Below are 20,268 nucleotides of genomic sequence, written 5' to 3'. Positions count from 1 at the left end.
GGAGACATGACCTCCTAACTTCTTCAAGAAATACTTATATATTTTGTGATGAAAACTGAGTCAGAATTCACATCTGCTCACATCACATCTTACCATACAGCATAATCATGCTTCTCTCTGATCCAGCTGATCTTGGATTCCCTTCCATACAATGATACAGCTTCGCTAAGAAGAATGATGAATGTCCCTCCCCTATTCCCCAGAGCAGTCCATGGTTTTGTGGTTAAAACATACTGAAAGGAATATGAAACATGGGCCTGAATCTAACCTAAGTCAACGGAGGACTTTGAAAACAAGTTGCTTGTGCAGCCAAAGAGAATGCTGTAATCTACCACAGCCATATCACATGCCATTTCAAAAGTGAACATTAGCCTTCACTGCCTTTTATAGGAAGATAAAGAACTTGGGCCTGTGCATGTGCACTAGACGTGGACAGATACCTGCTGAAACCTTTATGCTGATTGCACTCAGGTTTTCATACAAGGCAGGGAATGACCTTCCAGCCTTGTCACGACTGAGACACTCCTGAAGGCTTGCTCAGGACTTCAGGAACTTGGAGCTCTGAAAGGCTGGGAAATGAAGTGCTAGAAAAGCTTGGGTGCTGTCACATTTAGGGAACAGTTGAAAGAGGCTTTCCAGAGTCACTGCTTTTTATTTGCTTGACTATTACCGCCAGTCTACTTGAAACATATGCAGGTTGTTTGTTTGTGTTTTTCCTTGATAATGGGCTCAAGACCATGTGGCAGTATAACGTGAGAACTGTAGGAATTTTCTTAGCTGTCTCAGCTTTGAAAAAAACATCACATTGAGGCTTGTTTTCACAAAAATAAAGCTCAATAGGACAGACTTTCAGCCTTGCATCTAAATATCCTGGCTTCTGTATATTCACAAAATGTTATATTTGTATTCTAAGACGATTGTTATGCTATTTTCTCTCTGTAATTTTTCCTTCCTTAGTGGCATTATTAAAATAATCTGAGATTGTTTTTGTTGTTTATAAATGGACTGCTATTATCTATTCATTTGTGACAAGGTGACAGTATTTATTCATCCAGTTGTTTGCAGATAGAAACTACATAATTTTTATTTTGTGTTCACTTGAAAAGGTGTGGCTGGAGGAAGGCTCCAAGTCTGTTGTGCCCTAACTGCTGTTTTCTAGGTCAGAGAGAACTGGGAAGAAGGGAAAGGCTGGGCTTTCTCGGAGAGAGCTGTGCACACGCAGCAGGAACAAGGATGCAGGGCAGGCAGAAGAGGGAGAGAATCCAGCAAGTGGGAGGGTTTGACAACAAGCAGACACTGGAAGACTGTTGAGAAGTAAAGGAGGTACGCTGTCAGGTCTCACAGGTGATGGAAGGAACTTCTCAGGTACACAGAAGAATGTAGCATTTGCTGTAAACCAAAAAGTCATTATGAAGTAAAAGAGCCATCCTCCAAAGATATATAGAGGGGAAGTGCAGATGAGTTTATGAATCCCTTTCATTTCTCTGTTGTCTCACTATAAGACAATTGACGACAATCAATTGACGGGTTAATCGCTCTGGTTCATATTTTGTTAGTTTCATGCATGTTTCAAGCTCCTTGGCTACAGGACCAGCCTAAAACTTCCCCAGGAGCCGGAGGCCACGAAGCCAGTGCGAAGGGGCATCAGAAGGGCCAGCGATCACCCTCGTGGTGTGCAGGGCTGGCGTGCCAAGCGGTGTGCTGCCAAATGGCGTGCTGCTAGGCGCTGTGCTGCCAAACCTGCCTCGCCAGGCAGGCGGCAGGCAGCGTGCAGACCGCCTTCGAGGCCTGAGCATGGTGTGCTTGTGGTGGCTCTGGGCACGGCCACTGGTTCTCACTGGGGTGCTTGCACGCCACGTTCCGGCATCACCGAAATTCGGTCAACAAAATGCTGGCTCTCAGGGCATCTCTGAGTAAAGGCAGCCCCGGGCCGGGCCGGGCCGTGCCGGGCCGAGGCGTGCAGCCAATGGGCCGGGCCGAGCCGTGCCTGGCAGAGCGCTGAGGGCCGGCGCTGGCGGGCTGGTGCGCAGGCGGGGAAGCCGCCTGCCGCGGTCGGAAGGGAAGGAGGGAGGGGAGGGAAGGAAGGGAAGGGAAGGAAGGGGGTGGCTGCGCCGGGCACAGCATGGCTGCCAAGGTAAGGCACCGCGGGCGGGCGGGGACGGGGCTGCGCAGCGAGCCCGGCGCTGCTCGGCACCGAGATGCGAGGGCAGCGGGGAAGGGGAGCGGGGAGCCGGGGAGCGGGGGGAGGCCGCCGGGCGCCCGGCTGCGGCTCCGGGCCGGATGGCGGCGGGGGCGGCCCCGAGCGGCTCCGCAGCGCCCGGGGAGCGGCGGCGGGGCCCGGCCCGGGGCTGCCCAGGGGCTTCCCGGCCGCTCGCCTCCGGTGCCCTTCAGCTGCTCCCCGCGGCTCTGCCCCCGGTCCCGCCGCTCCCTCCCGCAGCAGGCGGCCGGGTGGCTCCGGGTTAGGCTCCCGCGCTGCTGCAGGAGGGGAAATTGGTGACATATTTTTTCATCGGGGCTTTAAGCACACGCCTCCACCACCCCAAAAAAAATAAAAAAGGCAGTGAGCTAGCAGCAGGGTGACGGCCACGCTGGGAGCCGGCAGGTTTAGCTGTGGCTGCAGCGCTAGGCCTGACTTACATAAAGTGCCGTGTGGCCAACACATCTGGTTTCGCATACAGAGGCGTGTTAAAACCCAGCAGCTCGCGTCCTGCCCCGGTTGAAGCCAGTGATGACACTTAAATTGCAGAAACATCAAAAAGTGAGGCTGTGAGCAGCAAAGCCAAGCACACACAGGCCTGCTCAGGCACTGGCCGGAGACCCACGTGCCCGGCCCCGCTCAGTAAGGCCATGACAGAGCTGCTCCAGGTGACATCCAACTCTCTAGGAACTTGGCTTGTCCGAAATACAGCCAGTTTGAGTGGTTGGACAGCACACGATTCCTCTTTGCCATGGTATATGAAATACTCACCCCCCCAACCTTACGTTTGTTATTAGTATTAAGCTTTTTATTATTATTATTAGTTGCCCGCTGGTCCATACGCACAGCGTATCACTTACGAAACTCTAGCTGTACAAACACTTGAGTCTTCACTTCACTCAATTTATGAAACATCTTTTTTTTTTTTCCTGCATCATCTTTCCCTCTCCCTCTTAATCTGCGATCCAACTGAACCTATATTACTCAAATATATTTTTAAAATGTTGTATGCATAGCTAGTGTTTGTCTAATCAGGTACCCCATGCCACACATTTGCATGGTGGCCTTTCACTTTGGTTTATCGTAGAGGTCAGATCACCAAAATCTTTCCAACAGCGTGTTGGAAAGGCTAAACGCTCAGGGAGAAACTGGGCTGAATGCGGTATGTTTCAGATTACGTCCAGCTTGGCAAAGAGGCACCTAATAAAACAAATACTCAGTTGTTACTAGCGTCATAAAGTTCCTTGGTGCATTGCAAGACAGAGATACAGCACTTCGTACTGCAGGTTTTACAGCCCTCAGGTAGCTTCGCAGGAAAGCTTCTACGTGTGGTCTTGAATGACCTATGTTAAAAAAAAAAAAAAAAAAGGCAGCAGCACATGGTAGAACTGGGAGCAGCTAGAATGGATTAATTATTAAGTTACCTTGGGAGACTTGAAGGGTTTTTATCTTTTTGAGGTGAAATGGTTGCTGTTAAACTGTTAAACACAGATGACTTTCTATTTTTATTGTAGTCAGCGACAAAATGTAAGTAGCGTTTTGCGCTCTAACGGTAACGTCTGAGCTCAGGTTCTGCAAGCACACACATGAATAACTTTGCCACACAAACAGCTTCTGGGCCTGAAGTTATTCACATGTGCTTGCAGGCACGGGCCTTGATTTGTGTTCTAACTTCCTCACTGATGCATCTCAGTAATGTTTGCCTTTTTCACCTCAGCCAAACAATGGACTGGTGAGTTGAATGATTTTTCTAAAATTCCTTCGGTACCTTTTCCTTGCCAGTATCCTGCATGACCGCTTCCTTTAATTTTTTAATTACACCATCTTAAGTGTACGAGGCTTTGAAACTGAATGTAATTGTTCTTCACTTGCAAAATTCCACTGTTGACGTTTTAAGTGGACTCCAGAAATTCGGTCTGTCAGGAGGAAAACCCAAGTGGGATACTGTTAAGCTGCATAGTTAAGCACTCAGGTATCAAGAAATGGGCAGAGCTTTTTGTGTGTAATCTTTAATGTGGATCACAGGGCCATGTAATTTTCACCACTGCTACTTAGTGTCATACAACTTATACAATGTTTATACAATGTATAAGTTTTTATACCTATTACACATAAATGGCTTTTGGGAGTCTTTGGAAGTATTTTCTGAAAGTGTTTTGCAAAAACTTTATTATAAATTTTATTGGCACAAATTTCTAGTGAAAACTATAGTTGAGATGTTTCAGTAGATTTTTACCCCATTGATAACTAAATTATCAAACTAAGTACTGGCTTCATTCCCTGAACTGCACAGAACATAGGCTATGTGGAAAGCCTTTATGGTAGCACATGTATAGAGCAGCAAGGAATGTGTACACAGTGTCTCGTGCTTTATTTCTTCATTTTTGAGTGTTTAACAATGCAGGCGCAATGTTTTGTCTGCCCTTTAGTCACATCTAAAGAGACAGGTTACATAATCTAGCTAATGCCACTTGCTATTCTCCCGGTGTGTGTCCTACAGCCAAGTTGGCCGTGCCTGCTGAGTGAATGTAAGCTGCCCGGGCTCGCACGCTGGTGCAGGGTGCTGGCCCTGGCAGCTGTATCAGGCATGTGCAAAGTGCGACCTGGTATCTTTTTAAAAGCCCTACTGCTTGTTAAAATATAAACGTATTTTCAGGGAGAGGTTCTGAGATAGTTCTTAATGAAACCTGTTCCCACACCTGATTTTCCCTTTGCTCCTTTGCAACTTTATCTGTTCAGCTTCAGGCCAGGGAGTGATATTTACAATGGGAGAAAGTATGCATGTATATATGCGTATATATATAAACTTTATATTTCATAACCAACAAGCTACATTAAAAAGCTAAAAATTGTATTAAAACAAACTCTGAACTTGATTAATTTCTGTAGACTCATTAAAGCTTAGAAACAGTAAAACACCATGGGCTTTGCATGAAAGCACTTGCTCACCATTAAACTTCACCTCTGCCATGGACAGCATGTGAATAAATTTCGGCATTTGTATTGAACCGCATAGTACTCATCTAGGATAAGATCTTTAAATACTGTGGTATCTCTCTCATTTTATAATGTAATTCATTTTTGTGCATGCGTGAACTTTTATCCATTGGGCGCAAGCCGGTTGCCTCAGTTGTCTAGGATGTATAAGTTGCTTGTTTAAAGATTACTGTCTTACCAACAAAGTGCAACGCAAATGTCACGTGCTAAAAAAAACTAGTTGTAAAATGACTGTTCGAGTACAGGCATGAACCTTACATCAGTATCGGGTGGGACTCCTTGCATGCCTAATTCTAAGTGCATGCATGAATCTGTTGAAGAGCTGAGTGCCTGACTGTCAAAAATACATCACTAAGGAGGTAACACAAAGAGATTTGTTGCTGACCTTACCGACATGACGATATTGGGGATGTCTCTAATGCTGGGGAAAGAAGCTTTGTTATGCAGTTTGGGTATATTTAACAACTTATTCTCTTTCTGCTTGTGTTGGTTTTCTTTTTGTTTGTTTGTTCTGAACTGTTCGCTATGGAAGCTGTGTCAGTGGAGTTACATGTTGTTTCTGGTTACTGTCATGTTTATTATGAAAGATCTTAAACCTTGTCATGTCAAAAGTAGTTAGTGCCCATTGCAAGCTCCCCGTGTGTCGTGGTGTTCACGTAGTCAGACGTTTATTTCCCCTGAGGACCCCAGTCACACGAGGTATGTCACCTTGACTGAGCTCACTGGAGCTCTGGGAAGGAGCGAAGCCACTGGCCCTGGCTCCTTAGGCCTTGGGGTCTGGATGAGCAGTGGCTGAAATACGAACACCATGGCAGTAAGATTCGAAAAGATTGCGATTCAAGACAACGCCAAAACTATTTGATGCTGTTGCAACCATGTCATAAGGGTTGTTTTGCTCTCATGGGTACCCAGATGTTCCTTTTGTGCATCATCCAGCTGCATCGTGCCTCTTCATTCAGCTCCTTCTCCCGTGCTCCTTTCCTCGTGCTAGCAGCAGGGTGGGATGTGTCTGGGAACGGGACGAATTCACTTTTCTTGCCCTAGATGATGCCATTCTTCCTCCAGCAAAATGGTAGCGAAGAAGGGCATTGTATTGCACGTGGATTCGGTGGGCCCTCAGAAGGGAATAGGGGAGGGATCCGAGCAGCATGATGGGTGCTGTGTCCATGAGGGGAGTGCAGCCCCTTACAGACAGATGCCAGCCACCCAGCACGGTCAACGAAATTGTGGGGGAAAGTGGCTGGTGAGTAAGGAGAGAAGCAGCTCTGTTTCCTGGAAGCATCACCGAGTCTGTGTACCGTAGGTTTAGTAGTGTCATGACACTTAATTGCATCGTGATCACTTTTTTGGGCATATTAGTGTAGTGTGAGGGCTAAGTGGAAGTTCCCACTGCTGGTCTGTACGGGCCCAGCAGTGCTTGCTGTGTAGGTTAACCTTTTGGAGCTGTACATAAGCGTGTACATTCTTAAATTCTGTACGTAGCATGCATGATTCTCCCCCCCCCTCAGAAAAAAAAAGTGTATTATTATGCTGCTTATGACTTTTTGCTGTGCCTTGACTTCTTAAGGCACCAGAATTGGCCTGGTAAAGGGACACTGAATTTATGTGGGAGTCCTGGTAACTTCATGCCTCTTCTGAGTGCGGAGTAGCACACGTGATGACTGTGACAGAAAGGAAGAAGGAAGCAGGCGGCTTACTCTCCTTCCCCCTCCTCTCCACCATTCTTACGCATTCGGTTTCATTCAGTTTCGTTTCGTTCACACAGTTCTTTGCTCATGCCATTTACCCTCCTGGGGACAGCTTGATCCCACAAGGTGAGTTATGAGACCCACTGGCAAGAATAATCCCAAGGAGGCAGCCACCCAGGGAGTGACTCTTCTGGAAAAAGTGCAGAGAGCTCCCTTCTGGGAGAGCAGTTACCCTGAAAAGGAGCTTTATTTATTTGTTCCTTTTTTTTGTCTTAGATGTTTGTCTGTTTTATGTACTCCTGTTTTTCCCCCTTTCCTTTACCAGAGCAAGGTGGGGGCCAGTTTGTGGATTTGTGTCTTTCATAAGTGAAATGGGAGCACATGTTGCACCTGCTGGGGGTTTTAACACGTTCTTGAAACCTGCTTTTTTCCTTTCTGGTGTCTCTCTAAGAGCAATTGCAGCGTAACCTCACTTCCAGGATAGCTCTGGGAAAGAGCTGCTGGACCCAGCAGTTACGCATACACCCTCACGTGCATCTCTTCCCTTGTGATAGCCACTGGAAAATATTTTAAGTTACCTGGATCCTGTCACACCAGGAAATGAACTCCTCTTTCTATGCAGCTTTGTGTCCCAGCAAGTTAGAGACGCTTTGCAAGGTGTGCTTCAAATGACACGTTAAAGGCATTCTCCCTGACCTTGTAATCTAGACACGCTTACGTCCCTGAATGATAACAATGTGTCTTCTGACCAGCTTGTTTAGGCCAATATCTATTTTATTTATCTATGTTGTCCAAGGACTATGACAAGGAGGTATGTGATACTGTGTTTCCTGGAAGATGGCATGAATGTGCTGCTTAATTTTAGCTTCAGTGTTGCTTTTGATCTGTGCAATTGCTGCTGCTTTGGCTGTAGAACGGCTCGACAGCGCTGAACAGACCCTGAATGTTTGTGTGGCACCAAACCTGAGCTTGTGTAAGGCTGCCGGGCACTTCTGTGATAACGCTGTTTTGCTTTGAGCTGCTGCACAGCCTTCAGAAACGTAGCAGCCGATGTTTTGTGGTGCTAGATAACTGTAGCTAGTAAGATGTAAGGTTGCATAATTTCTGGTGCATTCCCCTTCTGGAAAGTATCTGTATCTCAGGCATTTGTAGGGAGATAAAGAGGTCCTTATAAAAATACTCTATCTTCGATTGCTTTGGAATAAAGCAATTTCAACCGAAGCTTTGTTAAAACACTTAAAGGAACACTGCAAATGCATTTTTCATAACATTTTAAAATAATTTCATGCTATTTACCATACCTTAGAAACGTGCAATTGCAATTATATTCTTTACCAAAAATGTTACTCGGCCTGCACAAAACCCAGTGTGTTAAAGGATGAAATTGCTCATAGGGAGTGGGTTGTTGGCATTTTTCTTTCTCTTTAGAGAGAGGGGGAGAAAAAAAAGAAACATTTGAGAGAATGGAGGTGTGCACACATGTACAGCAAACTACATACATTTAGAGAAGAAAGAGGAGAAATAGAGCTTGTCACAAGGCTGACAACGACAAACTCCTCTTGCTGGATACTTGTGAGGTGCCTCAGCTCAGCTGCTGGAGCCGTGGTTTTGGTGTCCTGCAGCCTGAGGCGCCCCGTGAGGACTGCTCCCTTGCTGGCTCACTCTTGGGGTCTTCCTGCAGCTCTTTCTTGCTCACGGGCTCACCTCTAGGGCCTGTGAAAACCAGAGCCTGGAATTGAGGCACAGAATGCCTTTTGGCCTTCTCTAGATGAAGACCTCCACACCTCACTGTTAGCCATTTGGCTTTGGCAGGAGAATTAGGAAACCTATCGGAGGCGTGCAGGACCAGGTATCAGCAGCAGGCAGCGTGCTGAGCAGTGGGCATCTCAGCTAGTGGGGGGGAATAACAAGATAAGGACCTCGGAGGAAGATCTTCAAGCAGCAAGCCTTACATCTCCGTCTGAGGCAGGGCTGCTGCCTGGTTAGCCACACGAGGGCTGGGGGAGCGGGCCAGGACCCGCTCAGCTGCTGGTGGTGGGGGCACCCGGCTGGGAGGGGAGGTTTGGTTCTCCGGTGCCACCAAGCTTCTGCATTTTGCATGCCTGGTGCCTGGGCCTGCCACGCTTTCGGGGGGCTGCTGTGCGTGGTGCTTGGCTCGGTTTTGGCAGCGCCGGCGGGACGTGCCCCACACGCGGCTCCTGGCTGGCTCCTGACATGGCCGCCCCTGCGCTGTGGTGCTGCCGGCTCTGCACGCTCCTGGGGCTTTGGCAATCCTGAAGATCTTAAAACCGCATTTTGGCTCGTGGATGGACCGTGTTTTGCATCATGCTCTGACTGGTAGCGGAGTGTGCTAATGGGCCTGGCCCTCGGGGGCTGAGCACCGTGGATTTTGCAAATAGTCAACAAGCGTTTGATCTGGGGAGAGGGCACTGAGGTGGGCAGGCTTCTCTGGCCAGACAGCCAAACCTCTCAAAAACATTTTAAAAATCGTCTTAGTGTCATCACTGCCACACAGTTTAGGAGGTTGTCAGTTTGTTTTTGGAGACCTCAGCTAAGCTGGCCCAGGGCTCGGGGCCCAGTTCGTTGCCTGGCAGTGCCTCCACGCTGATGCCAGCACTGAACTTGCGGTGGCCCTTCTGCCGGTGGGGAGGTGCCCCTCGGCTCACTGAGGCACCTCTGTGCTTCCTGAGCCTCCAGGCCACGGTGTTTTATGAGCCAGCCTAACCCTGAAGCTGCTGTTCAACTAGGATGTTATTACTAAGCGCTTAGTAGCACAACGTGGGTAATGTCATGGTGCCGGGGTGAATAGCTGCCTTGGCACAAAGCAGGTACCTGTTTGGTTGGTGGTGGTTTTTGTTCAGCTTGCTTTAGGTCAGATCTGCTCCCTAATACAGCTTACAGTAAAGCAGCACATAAATGAGAAGGATTTATTTTTTATTTTTTATTTTTTTTAAACCAAAATTAGGTCTGTCCTGTTTTCTGTGGATCAGGCAATTCATTTGTTGACAGCCCTGATGAGGCAACTGTACAGGTGCCAGGGCTTTTTTCCCTTAACGTGCGATGCACAGGGCAAGAACGTAGCCCCGAGGATGTAATGGTAAGTTCTGCATGGACAAAGCTGAGGTTGTCACAGAACTAGTTGCTCAGCTCGTGTCCCTAACATTTAGCTGAATGCCTGTGGGCAACAATCAGACTAAATCTTTAGAAGAGCAAAAGTAAAAAAAATGGAACTGAAACACCAAGAAACTTTCCATTTAAACATTTATATTAGCTTCTTTGGAAGTCTTTTGTCCGTTTTTCTCTCTGTAGCCCAGTAACTGCACTCACAGGAACATGTTGAATAGGAAAATTTTGACGTGAATTTTCCACAGAAGCAAAAATAAAAAACAAGACTGCCCTTGTTGCGTTTTTTTGTTTTGTTTTTAAGGATGTCTCTCTGGTTGGCTTATTTATATATTCGAATGTGAAGTGACTTTGCTGTGTAAGGAATAACTACTGCCTTTTAGGCAAGTTTACAGCTGCATTTCCCTTGATTAGCCTAGCGGGTTCCTACACATTTTTCTGACAGTGCTGATCAGCTCTAGCTCAACACCAAGGGAAATACCACACAGAAGACGACTGCAGTCATAGCCAGTAGGTATGAGGAGTGGTGAAATCCTAGCTCTCTTTTTTTCTCCCTTTAGAAATGTGGGAGAATAAAGGGAAGGTAGCCCAGCAGTGAGGATGATGAAACAGTGAACGTGATAAAATAAACCTTTTTTTTTTTTTTTCCTTTAGCTTGGTAGTTGTTGAAGTACTGATACACCTTCAAATTGGTAGGCACTGTGACCTCTTCTGAATTATCCATAATAAAACGTATAAAGGTAAAAATTAAAAATCTAGTTACAATGAGACTGGGTTTTAGGTTACTGCTGCCTTTATGACAGTGCACTCCACATACCCTTGGTCCCACTCCCTGCCACCCCCGTGTTAGCATAACTATTTGCTTTGTTCATCCCTTCCACAGGAGCCCCAATCTCAAAAACTTTGGACCAGGGCTGAAGGGAGAGGAGGTGTGTGTCCCTCTGGGAGTTCGTGCTGGGAGTTGTTATGGGATGGGAGGCACAGCCCTGTCCATGGTGTTCAGGGCCCTGAATCATCAGGCTGGCAATATAAACCTTTTTGCTTGTACCAGCTGATATTTACATAGGCATTATTGCTAGCTGTCTCTTGGATTCTCTTTAGGTACTTCTATTTGCTTTCTGGTTTTGGTTGGTTTTATATCTCCAGGTTTTGTTATTGTAGCTTTTTTTTTATCATATCGTAGTTAGAAAGCTTCTGTCCCTGCAGCAGCCTTTCTAGTACCTCACAGCCTGCTCTCCTCGTCAAGCAGTTGAGTTTACTGAACTTAGATGTGTGTTTTTTTTTTTTTGTTGTTTGTTTGTTTTTTGGGGAGGGGGGGGCGGGATCTGTGACTTCTGATTGCTTTTGCACCAAAATGTTAGCTGTGGAAGCCGAGAAGGTGAGACAATTTTGGTTCTCACCCAAGCTCTCGACCAAGCAGTGCCGAAATAGCCTCTCGTTTTCAGTAGCTGTAGATTTTTGTATGAGCCTATCTCGTCTCCTAGGCCTTTCCAAATTTTCGACATTCTTGCTGCTAATGGTCCAGGTGGCTCTGGTGGCAATGAACAGGACAGATAACCACCCTTGAAAATGTTACTTCTTGCTCCACAAGCTGTCCTTATGACAGGCTTGAAGACTTCTCAGCCATTTGAGTACTGTTTGAATTACTACTCTGGTTAACACTAGGAGAAAATAGAAGAAAAAAAAAAAAAGCTGTTAACGCTGCATCTTACTGCATAGTTTAGTTAATTCTGCTGTATTGTGGAGGGAAGCACACAGAGGTATGCCTGTCTTCATTCAGGCATGTAGGATCATTGCTTTTTGAAGTGCAGTGCTTCACTGAGCGCAGATAAAGGCTGCGCTGCTCCAGCACCTCTGCTCTAAATGTTGGCTCTCTGAGAAGTACCAGCAAAGCCGGTATCAGGTAAGCAGGGAGGCAAGCAGTACAGTGTAAATTGAAGATGAGTCGCTGAAAAAGTGACCTTTTTGAAGCACATTAAATGCTTTTTAACCAGTGTATCTCATTGTCTCATTGGTGCCAGAGCACAGGTAAACCAACCTGCTGTGGGGTAGGTTTGGGTAAACCAGCAGCAATAATCCTAGAACCATAGTTACCTCTAGAACTATTGGTTGGTCTTCCATTCAAAACAAAAATATTAAGAAGATACCTCTTAATAAGAAATTTATTTAAATATATTTTTTCAATCTTTAGGTCCGACTGTAAATCAGTCCATGTGAAAATATTATACCCTCAAACTCTTAACATCTAGTTTAAATATATATATATCAATATAAAAACTTCAAGGTTTTTGAAGGCTATTTTTGCAGTTATGGGGACATACCAGAACAGTAATATATGCGCTTTGTACAACCATGATTTTGATGTCCTTTACGATTAGGGCAATCGAAGAATTGTAAGGAACAGCCATCAGTCCAAAGCTAGAGCACAGAAGAAGGTGCTGTGTGGCTGGATGACCATCGTTGTTTGCCAGCCTTATAAGTAGCTAGCTGATGTTTTTTCTTCCTCCTCCTTCGGAAGCATCTATATTAGTGTCCTGGTGTATTAAAGCATTGGCTGTTGAGATATACAGCCACTGAGGAAATGTAAAGCATGATATTGCAGAGCAGTTGTGAAGCTGTAGAGGGAGGGAATGGGGTATCAAAGGCCGAATTTTTCTGATACAGCTGAATGGATTTATCTTAAATTGAAAAGTCTAGAAGGATGAGAATAGCGATATGTTATATTTGAATTCAATTTATTTCCCCAATACAAATTATTCTTCCCCCCCATTTCTGACACTGTAATGATGTTGACACTTCATAAGTTAAAATCCATAAGAAACTGATTAGGTGGAGTTCAGATTTGTTGTGTAAAATTCTGTTGAACACTGATTTTTCCAGCTTTGTGCTCAATTTTATATTTATCTTTTCACATAATTCAGTTTCTGCAGCTGACTGTTACCTGATCTTTATTCACTGAAGATTTTAAAATGTTCTTTCCTGGAACCGAGCTTCATTTCCATCTGAGAGAATAAGTTTAAACTCCTCACAAAATAGAAGGTTCAAAGAAGGCTCCTTGGCAGGTTGGAGTCTTTTTTTAGTGCCGGCTTTGCAAGGAGACGAGGAGAGAACAACATCTAGCACGCTCTGTTCTTTTGTTTTTCTTTCTGGCATTGCACACTGGGAAAAAATATCTATAGATCTGAGAATATGGAGTCATGGAAGGGCACACATTTTTCTACCTTCTTCCTGATAGTGTTTGCATACTGCCTGAAAGTGCACTTAGTCAACAGCGGAGGATGCTTTCACGAGGATGATCCTGAGCCAAATGCCAATCATCCCGCCAGTAGGAGGAAGAAATTGTAATTGTCTTCGTATTTAAGTTGCTGGGTTTTATCCCAACTTCTCTGAACTCTCTCAGCCAATAGAACCGTCAGGGTTTTTTTTTTTTTCTTTTTTCTTTTTTTTTTTCCAGTCAATGGATATTTAATTCTGGGAAGTTAGCAAATGTGCCCATTTAATCTAAGTAAAGCAGTAAAGTAGAATAATTCTTGTAAGGAATAAATTAGAGCAAATTATTCAGTGTTGGAGTAGCTTGAGCTGCATCTGACTGCATCTTTCATCAAAGACTGAGAGCTTTGCAGTTAATCAAAATGCAGGTAACATCTCCAAAACAGCAAAAGCCATCAGCAGGATCACGACACACAAATTCCGTGTCTGTGCAAGCCACCCTGGCTGGGAGGCCTGCATTCAGACGTGTGCATGGTGCAACGTAGGCCTCCAAATCCGAGTGTGCATATAAATATGTACAATGTGCGTGTATGTGCATAGCGCAGCCCCCTCAGGCCTCCTGCACTGAAAAATGAGAATATGAGGTCTTCTGCCTTATTATTTCTTTCCATTTCTGTGTAGTTGTGCTGTGGCAGCTTCTTAGCTGAGTCTCTGGACGGGTGTGTGATGTTACAGAGCAGGAGTGAGGCTGGGATTTGCCTGCTCTCAGCAGCAGGGCAGGAGGCTCCCTCCCGAAGGAGCTGATTGAGAGGCAGGTTGTGCAGCAGCAGCTGAGCATTATCATCTGTCCCTTGCTCCGTGACTTTCCTGTCGCATCCATCCATCGCACGACCTGTTACCTAGGTCTAATTTGGGGACGGAAGAAAATAGGTCTGAAAATTAACATCACTGAGCAAACAGCGGGCCATTTGTTGGTGTAGTCATCTTTCTGTGCCTTGCAAACATGACCCGGGTCTACTCTTCCCCGAATCCCTGGCTACTAAAACCTCTTGGTCACGTGCTCTGTGCTTATAAGGCTTTATCATGTTTGACAACTCCTGCTTGGTGGAACATCACTGATTTAACAGATCTTTGGCAGAAGAAACCTTTAAGCAAGGCACCGAGTCTGAAAAGCCATTAGGAAAAAAAGCGGTATGTAAAAATACCGTGTCTGGCTGATTCCTGCTCCCAGCCCATTGTGCAGGCTGAATCTGACTAGAGAAATCTTCACGTGTTTAGGGGAAGAAATTTTTGAATAATTTCGCATTTCCATTAAAATAGTTTTTGTCACTGACATCAAGTCAGCCTTCCTCCTCCCTGTCACTTCACCTGTCTAACGCTGCTTGCCATTGTGTGTCAGTCTAACTGGAAGCTACTTTGTGAAGATCATGAATTAGTCCCATGTTGATGCTGTACAAAAGGAAGAAAAACATGGCAACAACAAACTTTCTGCAGTTGCTTTTAACTCCATTCACACACCTGAATCTCTTGATCTGCATCTTTTCTCTCAAGATTGACTGGTGGGAAGCAGTGGGTGCGGTCCTTCCTGCTTTCAGATGCTGTACTGCAGAAGTTTGGGACTTTTCCTTTCCTCTCACAGTAAAGAAAAAGAGAGTAACCCTAACCTCTTTTGATGCTCCTGTAGATTCAGTATTTTGGTGATGAGTAACCCAAACCAGAAGACATGATTCTGAAGTGTGTAACCATTCAACTCAAATACTGCATAATTAATGTAGCAATTAACGCTTCCTTATTTTATATGCCATTGACAAGGATGGTAAACCAGCTTTTTCCCTATTTTTTGTGGATGTGTGGGGAGGGAAGGAGGAGAAGAGGGAACTGAACTTCTGAAAAATGATGGAAACAGCATAGTATGGAGAACAAGACTTTCAAATGCATTATTTTCTGTTTTAGACAGTTTTATACACAATTGCTGTCTGCAGTTCTTGTATGGCTTAGAAAGAAAGGGGGTGCTTTGTGCTGTGTGTGACCCAGAGTTTGATTAAATAAAGTCATATCCTGACAAACAAATGAATCTACAATAAAAACTAGTGTAAGGTCTCCTGGCTATTCTGTTCACTGTTTGAAGGCTTCTTGGGCTGGCACAGTTTGTGAAAGCCATGAGGAGTAACCACGGTTTGATCATCCACTATTTTCATGAGGCAGAGCATCAGTTTTTGCTTTTCTAAGGCCTGGATCAACTGGCCAGAAAGGTTATTTGGGAGTTTTACCACGTTCACGTCAGTCAGTGGTAGAAGAGAACCGCATCATTGCATTCCCTTCCATGTTTCATCTTGTATTTTTAGATTTTAGTTTAACTGCAGTGTTAAAGAAAAAGGAAATCCTTTTCTCGACAAATCAAAATGATTTGATTTATTTTTTCTCTCTGCTAAAGATGCCTGTGTGAAAGTAATTTTAGGATTTTTTGTTTTGTTTTTATTTTGTTTCCTGTCTTTAAATCAGAGTACTCGGTTTGACATCATCATGATTTCCACAGCAACCAAATGATCTCATAAAAATACTGTGATGTGACTATGCAGCACAAGTAAATGTAATGTTTTAATGGAACAGCTGTTGCTTTATGCAAATATATGTAATAACAGAGACTCGCTGAGGAGAAGCCAAATCATGCAAGCTAAAATCAGAATTGATTCTAATTAAAATGGATTAAAATGCTGGAAATGTTTCCCCAGTTCCTTAAGGAGAAATGAGAAGTTGTGAGTTGTTGTCAGGTACCTTACAAGTATTACAGATTTCGTAAAGTTATTGTGAACTCTTTGATAATTTTGGCCAAGTTGCTGCAAGCCACCAGTGGATCAACCTTTGGTAATACAATATCTGCCTTACGTGACTGATTTAGATCATCTGATATTCACACGTGAACCTGAAAATTATTTCCAAGTACGCTTTTTGTTGGCTGGAGCCTCTGTGCAGGCCCGTATCAAGAAGGAAGGTCACATTCCCGCTGTTGCCTGTAGCAGCCGTGTAATCTGCCAATATTTAAGCAGCAACAGTTTGGTTATGGTTAATACTGAAGATTCTTGTTTTCTTTTTCCTTCTCATATTTCAGTAGCACGGTGTTATTATTTGCCCAAGTACCTGTTGGAAGGCTGCTGCTATTTTTCTTAGCTATGAGGAAAGGTTCCTGACTACAGGACTGAAGGTTTTCTTTGACTCCCATCCTTTATAGCCTTCCATAAGTTTGCTTTGTGCGTGTGATGCTGTCTGTTTCCATTACGCAGTTGTCTTTTGTTCTTTTACAGAGTGTAGAACTGGATCCATGCATACACAGGGATTCATGCCCACTCCCACACCCTTCCCAGCTCTCCGAGCTACTGAGGTGTAGCGTTTTGAATAGAGTTGAATAGATGGATGTGGTTATAAATAGGAGCTTGGAAAGTGAACTTCTGTGTTCAAAGAAGAAAACACAACACTGAAACAAAATACATTTACCTGTCAGTTATTCCTGCATAATTCCTGTCACACAATTATTAGTCAAGGCATGAAATGTATAGGAACTGTTCTCCAGCTCATCGCCTCTTGCAGGTACTCATGAGTGTGAAGTCACAAATAACAGCAGCTACTCTCACAATACCTTCAGCTTGGCCTCTCCAAAAGTTTATAGCCACATCCATATAATGCTTTCTTATTTCTTTATGATCACAGAATTACAAGATACCTAAAAGCAGAGCATTTTGTGTTGACACCCCTCTATGGCGCTGCTGTCCCTGTGGGTTTGTTTTCTTCAGAGAGCAGCAGGTTCTCGTTTGGTGCTGTAAAACAGTTCTGGCACCTCGCAGAGACCTGGTGTCACGGCATAACCTCCGCAACACTGACAGTTGGGAGAGAAAAGCCAGGAGAAACCTCTCGAAACACTGTTTGGGGTGTCTGTGGGTGCCCTTGTTCTCTGGCAAAACATAGAGGGCCGAGGGCTGGGTAAAATTCATGTTGCCATAATAGTCTGCCACTTCTCCTTGTTGATTATTGAGTGGTATTGGTGTCTGTTTTTCTGCTGCTTCCAAGAACTTGTTTTTGGTCTTGCTGTTACACTGGAGAATTTTGCTACCCTTTTTGTCTTTGGGTTAAATGCCTCTTTACCTGATCAACACAAGCCCATAAGCATGAGCTTTGCCTCTAGGAAATGGGATAGCTGCTGCTGGAAGCTGAAGGTGAGGGTGGTGTCGTCCTGAGCTTATGGTCAGTGCACTGGTTGTGCAATATCACTGTTGTAAGTCAACAAGCCCTGGGAGAACCAAAAGGTAAAGTCTATAAACTGGACTGAGGGAGCTGCCAAAGACGTGTTAGCAGGCTGATATTTGTGATGCTTGGATGTGCCTCCAGTTAGGAAGCGAAAGGGAAGCAGAGTCACGGTATTAGCATCCATCGTATATCATTCACATGTGGTGAGCAGGAGAGGGGGATTTTTGAAAAATGAACAGGAGTTGATGAAAAGGTCACTTGACCACTATCATTTGGAAACAAACGGATTGTTTTTGTTGAAGAACCTGCAATATATCTCATGTGCAATTACTGCATTTGTTCAAGTGAGCGGTGATCTCTAGTTTAAGAGTCAGTGAGATACGTTAATAGTACGTAATGCCATAAGAAAACAGCTTGCTTGTGGATCTTTGGATTGCAATACTGAAGATATCCCAGTAAAAACGTGTTGTAGAAGAGGTATGAGACAATTCGGGATACTGCTTTGAGGAAGAAGATGGACTGATGAGCACTTTATGGTAGGTGGCGAAAGTGATGGAAGAGCTGACCTTTCCCTCCTAGCAACATGAAAAGTTGAAGAGAGATTTCATTTATTCACAGAGTTGCTTTCAGCTTCAGTTTCTCGCCGTAGCATAGTGCTTCACCTTGTATCACCGGAATTACAGCGATTGCTTCTTTGTCCTAGTCCGAAGGCTGCCTACCAGCTTATAGTCCGGTTTGTTCCTAAGTGTGTCTTCTAGTATGTGCTTAAATTTTGAAGCGGATAGTACAGGTTGCAGTGTGATGCTTGTCCCTTTTGCTAAACGTTTTTGCTGAGCAGTGACTGTGCCTAGCTATTTTTACCTTAATATTGGGCCAGCTGTATGGTCCATCTGTTTTTCAGGCCTTTAATTAAGAAAGCTGTAGAAGTACACAGTCTAGATGCCTTTTAACAAAGAAATAATTACCTATTCTTTGAAATTCTTGTACTAATTTTCTGAAAGGTATTTACTACTCCCACCTTTGTTTCTGGGCCTATTTGGAAGCATTTGAGGAACTGGATGAGTTCTGTATTTGCAAGGTGACGAGCACTTTCCTGGGTGTATGTAATTGTATCTTGGTCCCCTGATCGGTTTGTATATAAAAACACTATCGTTTATTGGGAATGTCCTTGTGCAAGAACCAGCTTACAAACAAGCCAGCTGCAGTAGCTTTGGGACTTTGAAGGTAGGATCAAAGGTAGCAGGTAATTGCCCAATAAAGTAGATCTGCTAGCTTTGATGCACTTGGGGAAGTGAGGCTTCCACTTACCATGGTGCAGAAGCTGGACTGGGAATTGTCCAGAGATTCGTAATTGTGACAGGCTGAAGATGGATGAGAATAGTTTGAGCTTGAGATTTGCTGTCTCTATCAGCTAGCAAATTTCTTTTCTCCTTTAGCACGGTGGGAGGTAGGCTCAGCACAACTCTCTGGTTTCAGGAGCTTTATTCAGTAGCTCTGCATACCAGATCAGCCTGTAGAATCCAAGAAGACTTTGTTGATTAGTGTTAACAATTATTTTTCTTGGCTTCATGGTCCACCTTAGGTGTCACTAGACAAAGGAATACAGTAACTGCTACTTGCATTGGTAAGCCTATGCTTCTGCAGAATATTACTGTTAGCCCAGTATGTTCAACTCCGAGGACAAAAGCTGTTTTTAGAAAATATTTTTTTTGTCTCAAGGCTGACCATGTTCTCACCAATCAGGCTGAATGCAATAGGACTACCTGCTTAGTACTTATCAGCTTCTCTGACTTTCCTTCTTACCCTAACCCTTGAGTAGGTATGCCAAATGCTGATTGTATTTTCCTAGGAGAGAGATGCAGCGTGCTATGAAGGAGGTCTGGCAAGAGGGTCGCTTTGATCCGGCGTGCTGTGCCAGCTCTCTTTGCAGTTGTCTGGTTCCCTGCTCAGTGAGTTGGTCCACATCTTGCCTGCAGACTTCCCAGTCCTGCTGAGTTCTGCACAGATGGCTTTCCATTTCAGATCACAGACAAGTCCTTTTCCTTGGAGTCTGTGCAGAAAGAATGACAGTGCTTTTATTGAGGTGAGAATAGGCAGAAGCGTGTTGGGCTAATGGAAAAGGATGACTGGGGAAGCTGAAATAGGAAACAGTGCCCTGACAGATGTTGGTGCAGAACACTGCTTGTGATGCTCTGCGTGATGAGGGAGAGCGACCAAAGAGAGTTGCTAGGTTAGAAGAGTTTTTGTGTGTGTTTGCGTTAACATTAATGGAAATGTGGAAGCAGAATGTTTCTCATCTATGTAAGCAAGTCAGACGTGTCAAAATTAAAACTTGGGTGTTGTTTCAGCGTAATACTTACACAGTATTAATAGACTTCTAGTGTGAATTCAGACTTGGTGAGTAGCTGCATTTTACCTGGTTTCTGATATTCCAGTCACTCATTTAAACAAGAATGTAAGGTCAAACCCTGGCTTGATCTCCTCTGGAGCTGCACATTTTGAGTGTATATGTGCACTTTTAGCCAGAAGGAAAGGTTATGATGAGCTAATCTGACCTCTTACATCAACTGGGCCACATGTGTTTAAGTCTTACAGGTGGACTCAATAACTTGTGAGGAAACTGAAGAATATCTCGAGAAGACATGAGGTTTCAATCTTGGCTTGAGGACTTTTAGTGGTGCAGAGTACATCGTGTTCTGCAGTCGTGTTTAAGAATGGAAATACTTTAAAAAAAAATACCTCTAATTTCAACATGATGCTACCAGAGTCTGCGATCATTTCTTAGGCCTTTCAGCAAACATCTAACCAGTACGT

The 20,268-nt window shown here is 44.5% G+C and overlaps 1 protein-coding gene and 1 long non-coding RNA gene across 6 annotated transcripts in view; both read left to right on the top strand.

The window, feature by feature from the left end:
- The first annotated feature begins 1,332 nt into the window (after positions 1-1,332).
- Positions 1,333-20,268, top strand: part of SLC25A13 (solute carrier family 25 member 13) — a 98,691-nt gene continuing 79,755 nt past the window's right edge. Inside the window, exons 1-3 of one of the 5 annotated variants that reach the window (XM_068673992.1) lie at positions 2,108-2,134; positions 3,915-3,929; positions 7,679-7,693. In XM_068673992.1, coding sequence (XP_068530093.1) covers positions 2,123-2,134; positions 3,915-3,929; positions 7,679-7,693 — 42 coding nt within the window. In that variant the 5' untranslated portion in view covers positions 2,108-2,122. Of the gene's footprint in view, positions 1,366-2,026; positions 2,135-3,914; positions 3,930-6,985; positions 7,009-7,678; positions 7,694-20,268 lie in introns of those variants that run through there. The other 4 variants (XM_068673993.1, XM_068673994.1, XM_068673996.1 and 1 more) reach the window with 4 other exon arrangements.
- On the top strand, positions 7,704-15,314 carry LOC137852352 (uncharacterized). The gene is made up of 2 exons (XR_011093779.1): positions 7,704-13,073; positions 13,114-15,314. It is a non-coding gene; the product is annotated as an uncharacterized lncRNA (long non-coding RNA).

Source organism: Anas acuta, chromosome 2 (genome assembly GCF_963932015.1).
Source record: "Anas acuta chromosome 2, bAnaAcu1.1, whole genome shotgun sequence".
NCBI classification, from domain to species: Eukaryota; Metazoa; Chordata; class Aves; order Anseriformes; family Anatidae; genus Anas; species Anas acuta.
This window is presented reverse-complemented; position numbering and strand designations above follow the sequence as displayed.